The following is a 17,788-nucleotide window of genomic DNA, read 5'->3' as shown; positions in this document are numbered from 1 at the left end:
GTTTGCCTACGAGGATGTTTTGAGAGACAGTGAGGAAAGCCTTGCTGAAGTCGAGGTGGACAATATGCACAGCTCTCATCTGTCTCCGTCTCTCTGGGTGCCTCCCAGTGAACCCCGGCCAGCCCCAGGTCGGCAAACAGCGGGCGGGCAGCCCCAAAGTGACCGACAACGGGGGGAACACTCTCTGGTGCCCCGAGGGTACTGAGGGCAGCTAGGCTTGTCACCTTTGCAGCAGAAGAGACGCTGGAGACATCAGTGGAGGGTAAAAGGCCGACTCTGAACAGGGAGCCAATCCAAGGTTTATTCGGAGCTCCCCAGAGAGCCCCACTCCTCAGGGTGCGCCGTGCTCAGAGTGAGACAAAGGAATCTCAAGGTTACATTTAAAGGGGGGGAGGAAACCGAGGGTAGATACATTTGCTGACCAATAAAGACCCTCCAGGGATACAGCCTTAGGGGATGGACATTTGGGATAGCGTATAATCATCCTTGGGGGGCTGACCCCTGGCTTTGGGCTAATCACTCGACAGCTTTGACCGAAAGATCTAGATAGAAGGGATGGGATGCTGAGTGACTGACAGAGAGCCAGGGTGGGGATTTGGGGGATGATCTCAACACAGGAGAATGGTTACACAGGTAGAGGAAGGGGGTACAAAAAGGGGTACATCATCAGGGGGGAATCAGGGGGTACAAAATCGAACTATTACAAAGTATTACAAAGTATAAAAGCACGCTGCAACACTCATCCATCCAGGCAGTGTTTCATCTCTCCACCCATGGAGAGTTCATAAGCGATCTGGACAGGCCCTTCAGCAGCCTGGCCTAACTTTGAAATTAGGCCTGCTTTGAAGAAGAGATTGGACAGGATGACTTCCTAGATTCCTTCCAATCAAAATCATGCTATGAACCTTTTACTGTTTCTTTTAACAAGAACAAGACATTTCTGAAGTTGCAATTACTATCAAGGAATACAGGAACCATTCTGTTAATAAAATTGCTTCTTGCTCTCTGCACACTATCATGCTCACAAGTTGAATTTTTAATGGGGAACTTCCAGCTGTGAAACCCTGGAAGGTGATCTAGTAGATCAAACAGTGTTTGACATTTTTCTGCCTTTACCCCATCAGCTGACTCTGCCCTGTGACTGTAAGTGACCCTTTTCAGAGTGGAAATAATAATTCTTACCTGTTTCATGTGGGAGAGATACTTTGTTTCCACAGAAAATGGAAGTGTTTTCCAAACTATCATCACCAGAAGAGTAAGCCTCCCAGTATCCCCAGTTTACAACTTAAATGAGACCTAGTTCCATTGCCAGGTAGAGTCACCTCCAGCTGTCAGCAGCCACACTGGTTATAAATGAGAGGCATGTCACAGGCACTGACAAAGAGGAATGGGTCAAAGAGATGTCTGTTATCTGTATGGAAAACATTCTCTGCTGAGCTTCCTCCTCCTTCTGAGAAACACTTTGATAAAAGGATATTTATGTTGGGGTGAGGGTAATCCACTAAGCCAGAGGTCTGAAGGCTCAATTCAATGTTTTAAATTTGATTTAATGTAGTATGTGGTGGCTGAATAAACAAACACATGTAATGAGCTATAAACTCAGGCCTCCAACTCAAACTAAGAGTCTAGTCAAACTCATGGTCTAACAAAATATGACAGCTATATTGCCTTGCTTATTAACAAGCATAGCAGTTACTTAAAAGCACTAGAAATACATTCTTTACCAATTTGGATATAAATCCCTTTAGTAAGCAGATTTTACAACTAATCCTAAGACCAAAAACCCCTCGGATACGTGACAACCAAATAACATTTAAATAGCTCTCTGCACATATTGTGGGAGGCACGAGACTCCACAGAATAATTTATTTTAAACAGATAATGGAGTCACTGTGACTTGTGAGGCATCCAGAATTACAGCCAGTGGCAAACACACACAATTTAAAATCTTTCTCCAAATAAATCTCATCATGACAGTTCAAGCATACACAGAGATCCTGCTTAAGTCTGTGCTGGAGCCCATAGACTGACTTTTATGATCTCTTTAATTATTATTTAAGCATGGCAAGGTTACTAAACTGAGATATACCTCTTTCCCAATATAAAAGATACAGTTTTCTCCACAGCCTGTGCTGCCTGGCCTAATATCTGTCTGTCAGCATTAATGTGACAAACTTCTGAAAGAAAAGTTGTAAGGGAACTGTCAAGCTATGTTATAGCCAGGGCAATCTGGCTGTGCTCTGTCTTTAAAAAGAGTGGAAATATCAGACTCATTCCTTAAACTGTCCTGACTATAAAACCTTGAGGGACAATGTGCTTAGCTGCTTAGGCAAGAAAAGACATTTTCAAGAAATATGTATAACACACAGCAATAGCATTTGTGCTCCCCTTCATCAAGCCTTAATCTGATTTTATTTTTAAGCACATAATTATCCAACATTCTCAGAGAAATGCATTAATGACTCATTAGAGAACAGTACTGAACTTCAATGTCTGAAATGAATTCAGGCTTGACCAGAAGTCTGTAAGGAAATTACTTTCTTATCAAGACAGCCTCTAAAGCATTGCAAAGAGGTTAAACTGAGATGACTGATAGCCTTCACCAGAGAGAAGCACAGGTTCAAGTCAGATCACAGATCTCTTTACAGGTTTCAGGTAGGGCAGAGCTCTCCTCCAAACCTAAGTTACAGAAACAATAAGACACAGACACACAGAGAACATTGATAGATCAGCACACAGTTTGTGACCAAAGTGTTTTGCTCAACTGAATTTGCTATCAAGCCAAGCTGATGTGCTTTTTATGTATCTTCAAAATTAAGGCCGTACAATTTATCAAAAATTAGGCTAGGAATTTTATGAGGAAGCCTAAGTAAGTCAGAAACCAAATACTCATCAAATTCTACATCCATAACTCTTTGAGAGCTTTTGAATTTTTTACCTGAGCTACTGAAACTTGAGTGCTAATAAAACACAGTCCACATCACTAGGATGCTACAGTGACAAAAACCAGAAGTGGCAACATCTTACATGTGTATAGCACCTTCTGTCAGAAAGCAAAGACATTTCAGGAATAGTCTTAAATAAAGTGACAAGTAGTACTTGCAGTTTGGTTCCATTACTCACACTTAGCAAATGAGAAAACAAGGCATAGATAACTCAAGGAGTCTGATAAACATAAAGCACACAGCCATTAGCAGAAATAACACTGAATACAGATTGTAAGGGCTTAATTCCCTGGTGTTTGCAAAAAAAAAGGATGCTTTGATTAAAACTACAAGTCAATCTTAGCCTATATTACTCTCTTCAGTCACAGCCTACCAATGTTTTTAGTTCTACTTGTGAACTTGTAACTGTAAAGTGAAGCCAAAGTTATATTAAGGTAGTTTATCAAGATTAATACTATCCTCACACTTTAAAAGAAAAATAAGGTGGTGTGGGGCATAAACAAAAAAAAAAGCTCCATCTTCTGCTGCAGGGTCCCAGTTGTCAGTTTCTCCGGGTCTGGACTGAAGGCACTTGAAACAGTAGTTCATGTTCAGACTCAGGTGTTTATTATTTCTGATCAGTAAAACAGTCTCACAACCTGAGTTCAGCAGCTTTTCATTAGCACAAAATGGCTAACTATCTCTTGTACAAGGTTTTTTAGGACTAAACTATTCAATTAAGAAAAGACATCTAGATTATTTTCCCTTTTAACCCAATAACTGACCACAGAAGGCTGGACTTTTCTGTCCAGTTACAAAATGCCACCCAAACCCATGAAGAAGAAGGAAGAATAAGAAACCCAGGATAACACCCTGTGCCACAACATAATAAAACTCCCAAAACCTAAATTTCTCACCCAAGTGATACACCTACACTACTGTGTATAATCTATTTCACACTTTTGTGGATTCTAGTCTATCTTGAAGTCTAGGAAACTTTCTCCATGAATGAGGGTCAAAGTCAGTGCTCCCCTGGGGGTCAGGGCACCCCAGAGCAGACAGAGAAATATTCCCTGTGCCCTGGGTTTTCACATTCTGCTGCTTTATTCTCCTTATGCTTGGCTCAAGTAGCTGCCATCGCATTCAACACACACCCCTCTTGTGCCAAAGGGCTGTTCCTGGATTGATCTGTGTTCTCAACTACATCAAAATACCCCAAAAAGCATCCAGTGTGGTACAACTTCTCGACTGGCACTGCCAATTTTTTTGTTGGCATGATACCCCTGAAACTTTCTGGCAATTCTTAGGTTATGAAGCAGTCACATGCAAAGATATGCTTGTACGACTTGAAAAAGAGATGTCCCACCACAGAAATTCTTTTGTTTTTAACAGTGATGTTCTTGGTACTTACTAATTGTTTTGCTGTGGTATTATAAGATGGACCACTTTGAAAAGCTCTTTTCTTATAGCATTCCTTTAAATAACAAATCTCAAAGCAAGTCTTTTCATCTTAAAATATCACCAGAAGGGAAGGACTCAGATTACTCAAAATCAATATGCTTTAAGAGAACATAGTGCTGCAGGACTCAACACAAGCATATCCCTTTTTAACTGAGGAGAAATAAGGCACAACTTGGTCAGCTTCAGTTAAGTTCACTCGAGACACAACTCAGTGCAGCTACACTAGAAATGAATGTGGTGTGTCAAGTCTTGTGGGGAGTTCAAGCAGACCTGACATGGCTCCGTTCAACGTAAATAAGAAGCTAAAATCTTCACTCAGGATCATTTAGGAATGGGATAAAACTGATTAGTAAAAAGATGTACATAAAGAAGAAAAAGAGCTGAGGACAGCAACACAAAGTGCCTGTGATAGTAGGAAGACTAACACTGTCCTTGAGCTTACAACAAGACCAGATGAGAATATCAAATTATGTAGTTAGTAGAGCAAATTCTGCTGTTAATTGTATCACACACTTCTATAGGGTGTTTCTAATACTGTGACATTAGGTAAGGACAAAGGTAATGTGGTCACTAAACAACCTAAATGCTGTAAAAATTCCTGCACCACAGAGTGTCACATTGGTTTAATGTACTACATGAAGATTTTCAAGTCCTTTTCTTCCTTTTAATATATGTGAGTGAAATTACAGCAATAATACATTAAGATAATTCTTGTGCAGAGTTTAAACAAATGTTTCTGATAATATCTAATTTGGTTTCGTTGGGAGGTTTTTTTATGACAGACACCTCTGGCTACCTATACAAGAAAATCACTGAGAGGCAGGAAAAAAATTACAATATATTCCAGGTATATGGAGGACTGTGTGCATCTTGTTCACAATTCCTTTAAAATGCTCTGACCAGCTTCATTCTATCTGTTTCCAAAGAGTAAGGAGCACAGGAATTTACAGACAGTCTAACTTCGTAGAGGAAAGGTACCAGAAAAGCAGTGTCCAAAAATAAAAATCCTCATCTTACTCTCTTGTTTTGGTTGTACAGTTTTTATTAAACTTATTAGATCAATATGAATGAAACTCATAATTCATCTGACATGCCAGCAGGAAGAAAATGAAGTTTTATTTGATCTGCTGTTAAATCATTCCAGATATATGCCCAAACCTCATTCAGCTTCAGGTTAGAACAATATCAAGTTGAAATGCTACAGTTTTTTCTCATCCTTTAATATAATTTACAAAATATAAATTCTTGTTCTCAGAAATCTTCCAAAGTGATAGGACACTCAGATTATTCATCAACTTATTCTCAGCAGTAGAATGTCTTAAAAAAATAAACAGAACAATATAATTATTGGAACACTCCTCTGCCATTATTAGAACCTATGTGCAATATATTTACTGTCCCTTACCAGTATATTATAGTAGAAGAAAAATCAGGTCACAGGGAAGGAGTAGGAGTTTTGTTTCTTGGGAAGATTTTCACTACTGAGATGTTTAAGGCGAAAGAAACTCCTATGACTCAATATATAACAGAGAAGAAACCAGACTGCACCAGTTCTTAGAGAAAGGACAATAAAAATGCTTCTGTTCTGTGTATGTGGATAACACGGACGCCTAAAAGTTTATTTTGGCAGAGTGTTAAATCTGTTATTCCATGACTTTCCTTCACAAACCATGCATTTCAATAGAATTTTTCTATTTACTAGAAAAGATAGTGCCAATTCTTTCTCTCTTACAGCAGAAGAGCATTTCCAGCCATTTTCCATTTCAATCCCCCAACAATTTTTTAACAGATGTAAGAAACATGCAGCATAAACATATGCGTATTGAGAAAAGGTTTTCTTTCCTAGTTGCCTGTAAAGAGCTCTTGTTCTGAGGGATTGCTCTTCAGAGTTTATAGACTGAAAGTTAAAAAAATGTTTCACTAAGAGTAAATTTGCAGTAACTGCACTCATTTATGGGAGAATTATTTGCCAGATTTGTTACAAGTCCGTTATGAATTCACATGACATCAACTCCAGACTCAAAAAAAGAGGACACAGTGACAGACTTCAAACACATAAAACAACCATTGAAATTGCTGCAGTTTAATTTGTAGCTAGAGATTCAAAGGAGAACACACTTCTAACTCTAAGCCCCTTGAGAAAGCTGTGGAATTCTCACTTTTGGAGACCTAAAGGTTTGCAGAAGAGGAGGAGAGAAAACATGAGTAATAATCTAAATTTTACTACTCCTTTTTTCAGAGTAGTGCAGTAGCTGGCTGCTAGAGAACCTTTCCAGCCTTGCAGTACTTGACATGACAACAGCATCTGGCACTATGCCCACACCTTTGTGGTTTCCTTAATAAAAAAAAAAAAAAAAACCAATAAAAAAAGAACTTGTAACAGTCCCACGAAGAGTACAAAATAATTAAATTTCAAAGCATTCTTGCAACAGAAGGATTTCTTTCAGCGTGCAAATACAACTAAGCTAGCAGCTTTACTTCCATTTCAATAAAAATAAATTCTGCAGCTCCCTTGCTTGTTAGTCAAAGGAGGGTTTTCTTTTAATCATACTCCATCAGGTAGCTGTAGAACCATCCGTGAGACTCGCTCTATATTCCAGCTTATCCTGCTCCATCCTGAATGCTTACAGCACGGAGTTACCGCGTAGCACACACGAAGTGTAATTAATTCTAAAATATGTAACAGTTCAAAAGAATTGCAAGTTATGCATTAGAATGATCTCACATCTTCTGAGTTACAGGTTTACGCCTACCACAGACACCCAGCGAACAGTAAGGAACGAGCACCAACCCTGTTGGTGTGAAACTAACGAAGCTGGACCGCAATATGCGGGTCATGTACCACAAGGACGAGAGAGTTTCTCATCCAACTTTTTAGGAAGTTATTAAGGGAAAACGCCGTATCTGCTTCATCAGACACGGGGCGGTTTCCCCGCCACAGCGCTGTGCTCGCAGGCAAGGGAAGCAGACGATGTCACCTGGAGAGCTCCCGCCTGGGCACGGCCGGCGCTGAGCCGCCCCCAGCGGGGGCCGGGCTGCCTCAGACCCCGAGCCCCCACAGACCCCGAGCCGCCACAGACCCCGAGCCCCCACAGACCCCGAGCCCCCACAGACCCCGAGCCGCGGCTCCTTGCGCTCACAGCAGTGCGATAAACACCGTCCCCCACGCAGAGGTCTCACGGCCAGCTCCGTCCGCCCTGGCCCCCACCGCGGGACGCTGCGCCCCGGCTGCCCGGGCCAGGGGCTGCTCGCCCCCGCCTCAGCCCGCACCGCCGCCCCGCTCCCTCACGGCACCGGGACCCTCCACACCGGGGCTGGAGCCGCCTCCCGCGCGGGGGCTGCGCGGTTGGGGTACTCACATGCCAGATGGCGAAGAAGATGAGGGCGGCGCACAGGACCAGCGACAGCATGTAGCAGAAGGCGGCGAAGGTGAAGGCCATGGCGGGGAGAGCCCTCCGCGCCCCCCTCCGCCGGGCGGGAGGTGCCGTGAGGGAGCGGGCGAGCGGCGACCCCCGGCGCGGCGAGCGGCGAGCGGAGCGGGCAGCAGGCACAGGGGACAGGAACCCAGCCCGAAAGCCTGGTCCAAAGCAGAGTAGCTGAGCAAAGCTGGATCAGTCTGCTCTTTCCCATCAGGTGAAAAAGGCATTTACTGTTGGAGTAAATAAATAAAGCCTTTCTTAACTGGCACTGCTTTCAGGTATATGCAATGTGCAAATTGCTGAAGTACATACGTAAGATAACAAAGGAAGAGCAAGCTCCTGCCTTCTCTTATTTTTAATGGATGGATCCATTAGTACCTTGTCGTTAACAGCATCCACAGTGTCTCCAGACACAACTTAGTGTTTCTGCAGATCTGGTTTAAATTTACCGTCAAAAGTTCTTCCACTTCTTTGGAGCACAGAAGCTGGCACAATAGAGCAGGTTTGCAAGCAAAAAGTTTTCATGAGAAAACACCAGAGAACTATCAGAAGTCCCATTTAAAAAATATCTTGAAAACCATAGATGAAAGTAATGTATTTGAAACGTCCTTACAAAACTGAAACAGAATTTCAGCTCACAGCATTTTTTTTCCATTCATTTTATAGATTAAAGGGATTCAGTAACAACACTGTTTAGAAATTTGCCCATGGTCACCTGTGAAAGTCAGACTTCATGGCACAAGAGAACATAATTCCACCAAAGCCAAGTCCAGTGGAAGCTTTCTTTGTAAATGTTTCCAATATATTTTTGTTTAAAAATGCAGTATATTATTTGTAACATAATAACCACTTCTATCCTGAGGAAAGAGTGTTGATTGGAATCAAGAGTCAAGGCCAGCAATTAATAAACCAATCAGGAAAAAACTGATGGATCTAACCTTTTCATAATTGAGCTGCTCCAGTCTGTACGTGTGGTCTGATGTTTTAATTGAGAAGGACAGGACATGGCAAATAGAAATGAGATTTATGTTATACAGGGATGCAGTAAACCTATTAATTGTAATTCTCTAACCTTTTAATGTTTTTGCAGCTGAAATCCTGTAGAGCATATACTTGTGGATGTTAATGGTTTGTTCATCACCATACATTTTGAAAAGAACAATGAATGAGGTACAGGAGTCATCTTTGGAAATATTTATTTATTTATTTTGCCATGGTTACTTTAATATCTGGATATATATTACCCATGCTAAGATTCAACACAGAAAACACCTGATGCTTCCAAGAAAATGAAAATAAAACATTTCTTTCTGGAGCACTTATATGTATCCATCTCCACAAATATATATGCATACATATGAAAATATAAATTCCACTATAGCTATCATAAAAGTATGAAACAGAAACAACCCTTAAATCTCAGTTTAGCTCCACACTCCAAGGTGAATATTCCCCTGTTTTTCACTCATCCTCATTAATATTCCAGCTATTTATTTGGAGCTCTTCAAGGAGCACACAGGCAAAACACTTGTTTCTGATTTTGCAAGGAGACAGTTCCACAGCCAAAGACTTCCAAGATCACAGAGGCTTTCCTGATACTGACTTTGAAACATACATTGCCCCTAGCCATATTGCTAGCCATTAATCACTGCTAGTGGCTGTCAAATTACAAAAGATTCTGACATACAGTGAAGGCAAGAAATCCATAAAGATGCATTTAGAACATTTTTGTCTTACTGAGTTCTTCTTACATAATACCATGAGAATACCTTAAGTATCCTCAGATGTTTAAGCCATGGAGAGTGATGGAAAGACATACCCCTCACTCAGCACATCTCTGATTTGCACTCGGAGATTTGTCTGAGTAATCACAAAAAATCTTCCTTATCTCCATCTCGTTACAAACTCATTACAACTCTCTGTGGTATGAGGACCTCACAGCAGGGAGCTGTTTCTTTGTCATTTATGAATGAGACTACTGCAAATCATGAAGCAAAAGGTGAAAATAATATGGATGTTCCTGACTATTTTCTCGCTGGTTTAAGCCCCCGTGAGCACAGCAGGAACACCGGTCTGTCTATTAGCTCCTCATGCACTTCCATGGTCTTGGTCCTAACCTTCAAATAAACTAATGGACTTGATCTGAGCTGCATGAGAAATTACAGTCCAGCACCCAGCTGTGCTCCTTTGAAATGATGTACAGCACAGCAGCCAGGATGGAGGGTGAGGGAGCTGAGGGTGGGGGCTGTGGGAGCTGAGACTGCAGCATTATCTGCTCAGGGGACCTGGAACGGGCAAAACAGATAAACACAGAGCATAAGATACATATTTTATATACATAAAATATATTTTTGCCTTGATGAAAAATTGTTGCTTTCAAAACCTGTTATTTTAACACTTCTTGAGACCCATGTGGATTTCTACTACTAGAAATAAAAGGCTCAGAGGTTCTGCAGCACTCTCAGGAAATGCAGTAATTCCTGCTCTCTGATGTTCAGCAGCTCATTTTAGCAGCCACAGTCTCAGATTTAGCACTTCATCTTTCACTCTTCCATCCTCAAAATCTCACCAATGCTCCTGCTTCTTCCATGGTATTCCCAAGCCATTTCCAGTAGGGATTGCTGCTCTCTCTCTCCCTGTGGCTCACACCTGTAACTCAGGAATGCAACAGAAAAAATTTTCAGAAAGCTGAACCACGAGATGAATTGCAGACCAAGTAGACAGTCGGTAAGAAATGGAAAGTAAATTCTGTTCTGACTGATTTAAAAAAGGTTTCATCTTTAACGAGAGTCTCTTTCTTTTAAATATATTTGATGATGGGTACACAAGGCATTTCAAGCTTGACAGCAGTTCCTAGCACAAGTTTTCACATGAGCTGGCTTTGTCCCACAGTACCCACAAACAGATCGTGACTGCATATGTAAACTGTGTGGAGAAAAGGGTTTTACAAAAGATTGTGAGGGCTCTTGCTTTCCTTGAGCAGATTAAATTTTGGAATGCTAGTTATCCCTCTTTAGATCTGGTGCCTGTAAACAGAAAGAATTTCTCTTTATTTTGCATGTGTGTTGAAAAATATGATTGCAGTACAATCTGATCCCAATTTCACACAGAGTCATCACAAGCAGATAGATGGTGGTGCTGCATTTGTACATGATGTACAAGTACTGAGATGCTGATTTTCAAAGCTATCACTCTGCAAACATGGCCATAGCTCAAAGGATCAGGATCAGGGACTTTTTTACTCAAAGATGTTTTTTTACTTTGTGAGGACCTCTATGAAGAGACCATAAAAATTCAGTCACTAGGTAAATAATAACTGAGAACATCTGGTGAGCAGTAGACAGCCCTCAAAAACAAATAACGCCCAATTGTGAAAACAGATTGTGGAAACAGATTTAATAGATTCACAAGTTCAGGATGTCCTTACATTAGCAGGTCTCAGAGTACTAGATTTTATGTGAAATGACCTTTTGTGCTAGATAATGAAAGAATTCGAAGGTACTTAAAGAAATTTCCAGTGGCTAATTTACAGAACAGCATCGGAGATGAGAAGGGACTGCTAATGAGTCCTTTCAACTCCCAAATAATTACCACAACTGGATAAACCTAAAGGACAGTCTTTATAAGGCTTGCAGTCCCTGAAGTGGGAGGCTAAAATCACCATAAATCCACCCACAAGGTGATACATCCTCAGCCAAAGTAGTTCATAGTTTTATGTATTATTGCTACATGCTTGTTGTTTAAGTGTAACATGTTACTGAATGCCTGTTAGAATAAAAGCCATTTTATTAATTATAGTAGAGAACTCTCATTCACAGATTATTTTTTAATAATACATGTGACTCTCTCTTTTGTGAACCTTAAGTAATACTAAATTATTAACAATGGTTAAATACAAATTGCCATCATTGGGCTTTACTGCTAATATCCCACAGAGATTAATAGAAGCATTTCATACCCTTGTGCATTATTATTTCAGATTATCTGCAGATTCTAGATGAAATTACTCTGTTATTTCATGGTCAGTTCATTTTCAAAAGGTTACCTTTGCAATAATAAAGGCAAGTGACATTTTGTTAATGAAGTCTCATTTTCAGATACCAAGAATAAGATAGTTCACAAACCCCTGACAATAATCTCATTTTACTGCCAGCTGTTCCCACCTTTTTTTGTAGGACCTGGATGAATAAATTTTAAGTATATTATCACAAGATCACAGGAAAGTTTATGTCAGAAGGGACTTCAGGCCATCTCTAGTCCAACCTCTTTCTGCAAAGCAGTGACAAAGGCAAGATCAGGCTTATTGCTCAAGGCTTCATCTGGACCAGTCTTGAAAGCCTCCATGGACAGAGATAGTCCAGCTTCTCTGGGCAACCTGTTCCACTGCCTGTCTCAGGCCATCTCCAGCAGAATTGCCAGGTCCCAGAGCCTGTTTCATTGCCAGGGCTTATTCCCTGCTTAGCACACAACTTTACATTTGTCCCTGGTGAAGTTTGTAAGGTTCCTATTAGGCTATAACTCCATATTATAGAAATCCACTCTTAAAACCATGGATTAATATGAAATACACAAATGTTCCTAAAGAGCACAATAAGACTGTTGAGAGCATGACACTATATAGTGGCTTTGCTTCTACTGTTCCCTTGCCAGCCCATATCAGAATTACACAGAATCCCACTGGTATCCATAATGGCCACAGGCAAAACTGGGGTTTCAGGTTTGCAGCTCAGATCACCCAGCTGAAAACAAAGTGATCTCAGTACTGCTCTGTGCCATGCTCTGATAACCAGCACCACAGAGGCAGGACACTCATGCTGATTCTTCATGTCACCAGTGATCTACTAACAAATAGAAGAGTGTTTGTCACCAGGGAATCTGTGACTGCAGGGTTAGTGGAGCAACTTTGTGAGCATAGATGCCATTCCACCTCTTAATTCTTAAGATATTCTTTTCTCCTCTATTGCTCCAGCCTCCTCTGTCCCTCTACCACACAGTTCTTTCCCATTAGTCTGTTTTTCCCTTATCTTCTTGTTAGCTCATAGTCTCAGCCTGGTCCATCTACTTCCTCTCACTTCCATACCTCCTCCAAATCCAGCTCTTATCTCCTGGGACCTCATCAAGACTGCTTCCTCACCAGTGATGAAATATCTGACAGGATATTAATCCCCCCAGAAAGACAGGATCTCTGTCCTTGGTTACAGGACAGAAGAGAAAAAGCAAGTGGAAAAAGCAACTGCAGGGGAGGTCCTGCTTTAAAGTGAAATGGATTGGGGAAAGGATTTGCTTAATTACAACATATCTTTAATGACTATGTGTGGAATTTTCAGAAGGATTAGAATTAGACAAAACCATAATTATTCATGGCAACAGTAGATGTCATCTTCATCATACAAAAGTTACCTCCTTCCAGCTGTGAAATTCTTCCAATACATGGAAGGCAGGAACCTTCCATAAATTAGTAATGAAATTTTCAGCATTGACAAAATAGCATCTGTGTGCTTTTCCCAAGAAGATTTTTCTGAACTGGTCAAGACCTTTAGTATGGAGGGGAAGCCAAACATAAAGATGGGAGCCCATGAAGGGAATAGAAAGTAATATCTTAACATGGAATATCTGAAACAGTCTTAATTGCCTTTGACATTACCTATTTTGCTTCAAATCAATACATGGAAAGCATACATAAGTAATTCTTGCTAACATTGCTTAATCCTGCCAAGAAGGAATTTAATTTGTGTCTGTGCTGGGGAGAGAGTGGGTTACAACTTCATCAATTCTGAATAACTGAATTCCATCAAAGAAATGAAAAACGAATGACAAATTTTCTGAATAAGCTTTTCCATAAGAAATCCTTCATTAGTCACTTAAGACCCTGCAGACCTCTAATAAGACAATTTGCATAAGATATGCATTTGTCCAAACACTAGAAATAGCATTCTGGGCCAGATTCCTCTGATTTTGACAATGTTTCGTTTTTCCCACCCTGTAATAGTCTGCAAATCTCCAAGACCTGCTGGTGCTCCCACCCACTGCAGGCTGTATCAGATCACACCCCATGGCTCCATCACTCTGAACAGAGATGCCAGAACAAAGTCAAATATGCAATGCCCTTCAAAAGTTCTCCATCTCAGAGGATGATTAAGTTATCTCAAATTAAACCAAATGCTCTTTCTCTTTGTCTTTCTGTACTGAGACTGATACTGAATGCTCATCCCTGCTGTCCCAAAAATAACAATCTGTTGCAGAAAACCTAGACCTGGTGTCTTTGCTATAATTTAGGAAAAAATCAGTATTTCACCAAACTGACATATGTGTTCTCAGTGAATTAATGGTCTTAGTCATTTTTAACTTGCAGGCATAAATGAATAGTTACAATATGGTCTGCATAACTAACAGTGTTGACTAATGAATATATAAACATTAAATTATGGCTCTATTAATTCAGAAAGGTTGTTTTTGATGCAGTTTTATTAGAGGTGGGCTCATCTATGGTACAAAAGGAAGGAGAGGCCATGCAGGTGTACAGCAGCATGTGCTGCAGTAACAGTGTGAATGATCTGGTTGCCATCAGCTCAGGACCCCTATAGCCCCGCTCCTTGTCCTATAACTCATTAAATTAGTATCAGGCTTGACTGATCTCTATTTAAAAATAATAAATAAATCAGTTTCCAAAAAAAAAAACAACAAACCATGACTTGTATTATTAGCACATCAGCAATGCAACTCTTTATCAAACACTGAATTTAAATCCTCTCCAAACTGATCCCCTAAGCTTTTGTAACTTTGGAACATATTCCTCATGTTAAACCAGAGAAAATAGAAAACCCATAAATAGGGATATTTTTAACTGTAGGAGTAAAACTAATGATTATAGCACTCTGTATCACTTAGAATTTCTAGTCACTTCAGATAAAATCCCATATAGAAACTATTTTAGCATTTGACAACAAGTACTGAAGAATTCATATTGTAAATTGGAAAAATACCAGAAGAAAAGGTTGGAGGTGGCAATGGAGGAGTTGGGAACATGTTTAGCAAGAAATCTCATGAGAACACTGTGCTGAAAGATCATTTTTATTCTAAATATAAATCTTTAATACATTTAATACATCCTGGCTTTAACATCCTAATATATTTTTATTGCCAGTCTGAAGAAGAACAAGCAAGACAAGGTGATTCTCTGCAATTTACCTATCTCTTACAAAGAAGAGAAGGTTTGAAATCCTGGTTAAAGGTTCCAGTGCATTTTGTGTTGCAAGTATTTCAGTTTCTGTTCTGCCTTCTACTGGTGCCAAGCAATAGGACAAGAGGCAAGAGGCAGAAGCTGGAACACAGGAAGGCCCCCCACCTGCAAATGAGGAAGAACGTTTTTACTGTGCAAGCAACAGAGCACTGGAACAGGTCACCCAGGGAGGTTGTGGAGTCTCCTTCCCTGGAAATATTCAAAAACCATCTGGACACAATCCACCTGCTCTAGGATGATCCTAGGGAGGTTGGACCCACTGTGGTCCTTTCCAGCCTGACCCAGTCTGTGATTCTTTTTCTTTCTGTAACCTTGAAATGTCAAGATAAACTTCCCTAAACCACAAGTTTGGGTCTAGATCTTTAATATATTCCATATGCTCTCTGAAATACTCAGTTTAACTCTAGCAATAGTTAGGAGAAAAAGAGTTTCTGATGTCATAAGTAAAAAACCTGCCCTTGAGCCTATTTTCATTCTGTATCATTCAAGGTCACATTTTTCCCAATCCTGTATGTTTTGTACCTACATTAAACAGTTAGTGCAAGCTTTCTTTTGTTAAACCAATTGTCACTTCAATGTGACAATTGGTGGCTGAGCAGTGACAGGTTCCAGCTCTAGTCATCTGTGCTCTCCAAATTGAAGGATCTGTGCTGTTTCCTAAAGCTTTCACATGTCACTCAGAGCTCTGAAGCAGCTGCTCACTGGAAGATCAATGAAAACACAGGTCTCAGAGATTACTAGAGAAATGGAAGAGCTAAATGGGATCTTAACTAGTCATTACCTGGGAAGAGAACTATGACTCACATCAACTTCAGAAAGTTAAACAGCCTTTTAGAAACTATCATGACTCACAAGCACTGCACACACATGCACTCATACACAGTCTTCTCTATTCAAGGCATATAGTTCTTCTATAGAGAAACTCAGCTCTCATCTCCTTGAACCTACAACAGCCTTATATCAATGTAACTACCTTGACATCAGCCAACTCTCTGATTCAGAGAAATAGATGCTTATATGAGTGTTTCTTGATGACTGGGCTATATAAATTGTTGACCTATAAACTTCTGTGAAACAACACATAACAGAAATTAACTTTTTTTTTCCTTCCCAAAGACATTTTGTAAGAGTTTGCTTTGGATTGCAAGTAAAGCAACTCTCAAAAGCAAGTGAACTCCAGGTAGGTTTTCTTTGAGGACATAGTGTTCTAAAAGAAAAAATCTTTTTCAACAATTATTCCAGTGAGGGGTTATTTTGGCTTCTGAAACATTAATTTTAGTGACAATAATTCTGTGTCCACTGAAGCAATTAACATAAGCAAAGCTATTGAGTTAAGCCAAGCTAGCCAAGCTGGGGGACTTAGGCTTGAAATGGGAGCAAATATGACATTTTAGCAGTACAGGTGTTTCCAATCCATCAGTTACTGCTGTAATTTACATGCATGCTGCCTTCTGAGAGGTACTTTGAACTTTCAGGGAACTGAAAATCAGAATGCACTTTTGCTAATTTGAACTGCAAAAGGGTTTTCCACTGTGATGCTCTCAGTATGACCCATATGCACTCAGTGGAGATCATCCTGTAGGAAAAGGTAACACACTGGACAACCTTCTGAGTTTCTACACATATTTGTTCTGGTCCGGATGGAGAAGCTAATTTGTGATAATTAGGGTGTAAATTTCCAAGCGCTGCAGCTTAGCTGCCCTAGTTCCCACTAAGGCCACTTTGTCTTGCTAGGAGAAAGCAATCTGGCTTTGAAAGTACTGTAAGCTATTTTTCCTTTAACACTGAAGTGTCCCCAGCAAGAATAGTGTGAATTAGTGAAATGGAAATTCACACCCAATATGAGTTTCTATTAATTTCCTTCCGTTAAAATGCCCATAAATAGGGCAGGTGGCTGGAGCAGACTGACAGGGTAATAGATGCCCAAAAAAAAAAAAACCACAAAAGTAGCATAAGTCACTAGGAAAATGAATTAAGATGAGCACAAATAGTGTTACTGAACTCCTCTCACCTTGAAGAGGAGGAAGTAGTGCGTCCCAAGGTAGAAAGGCAGAATTACTGCAGATGACCTTAAGTAGCTGAGCAAAGAGTTTGATGTGCCTGCTAAGTAACTGCTCACCTGAGGAGCCAAGAGAGCTGAGCACAGCACGGTGTGCCCCACACAGCCCTGGGAGGAGCTGGCCTCTGATGGCTGTTTATCAGACTGACTGAAATGAGCAAATTCAATTCTTATCAGAAAAGTGTCTGCCTTGCAAAATTCAGAAGCATGAGATTCCCCTGCTAATCATCTTGGTGCAAGCGAAGAGGAACAAAAAACTTAATTATCCTTCTGCTCCAACAAATGGTACCTCCACACTAAAATCCAGAGACTGCACTGGGGACTGTCGATGCCTTTGCCCATTCCAGAATTATCCTACATGGATTATTTCATCCTGCAGGGTTGCCAGGCCTGAATTGAACCCAAACACATTAGACTGTTTGCAGTTCTTTGATTGTATTTATCAGTATTCTTTGCTGTCAGGTGAAGGACTTTATTTTAAATCAATAAGAATATGCTCTTAACTACAAAAGCACATGGAAACTGCATGAAATCTTCCACTGTTCCCCACTGCACAGCCAGGGTCTTCTTTAAAAAGATAACTTTGAGTTTAGAAATCCCATTTGTAGGAACACTAATTTAACAGTGCTGCAAGTCAAAGATGCATTCAGCTTGTTTGAATTCCTAGGCAAGTTGTGAAACCAAA

The 17,788-nt window shown here is 40.4% G+C and overlaps 1 protein-coding gene and 1 long non-coding RNA gene across 2 annotated transcripts in view; both read right to left on the bottom strand.

Annotated features, from left to right (window-relative positions):
• The window catches only part of CNIH3 (cornichon family AMPA receptor auxiliary protein 3), a 46,642-nt gene extending 38,718 nt beyond the window's left edge, over window positions 1-7,924 (bottom strand). The window contains exon 1 of the mRNA XM_041425131.1: window positions 7,745-7,924. Within this exon, the coding sequence (XP_041281065.1) occupies window positions 7,745-7,825 (81 nt within the window). The 5' untranslated portion in view covers window positions 7,826-7,924. The remainder of the gene's footprint in view (window positions 1-7,744) is intronic.
• Window positions 7,925-9,025: 1,101 nt separating this feature from the next.
• Window positions 9,026-17,788, bottom strand: part of LOC121346934 — a 30,970-nt gene continuing 22,207 nt past the window's right edge. Inside the window, exon 4 of the long non-coding RNA XR_005954145.1 lies at window positions 9,026-10,453. This is a non-coding gene — a long non-coding RNA (uncharacterized LOC121346934). The remainder of the gene's footprint in view (window positions 10,454-17,788) is intronic.

This window comes from Onychostruthus taczanowskii, unplaced genomic scaffold (genome assembly GCF_017590055.1).
Source record: "Onychostruthus taczanowskii isolate IOZ18803 unplaced genomic scaffold, ASM1759005v1 scaffold87, whole genome shotgun sequence".
Classification (NCBI taxonomy): Eukaryota; Metazoa; Chordata; class Aves; order Passeriformes; family Passeridae; genus Onychostruthus; species Onychostruthus taczanowskii.
The sequence above is the reverse complement of the archived record's forward strand: the minus strand, read 5'-3'. Positions and strand labels throughout refer to the sequence as shown.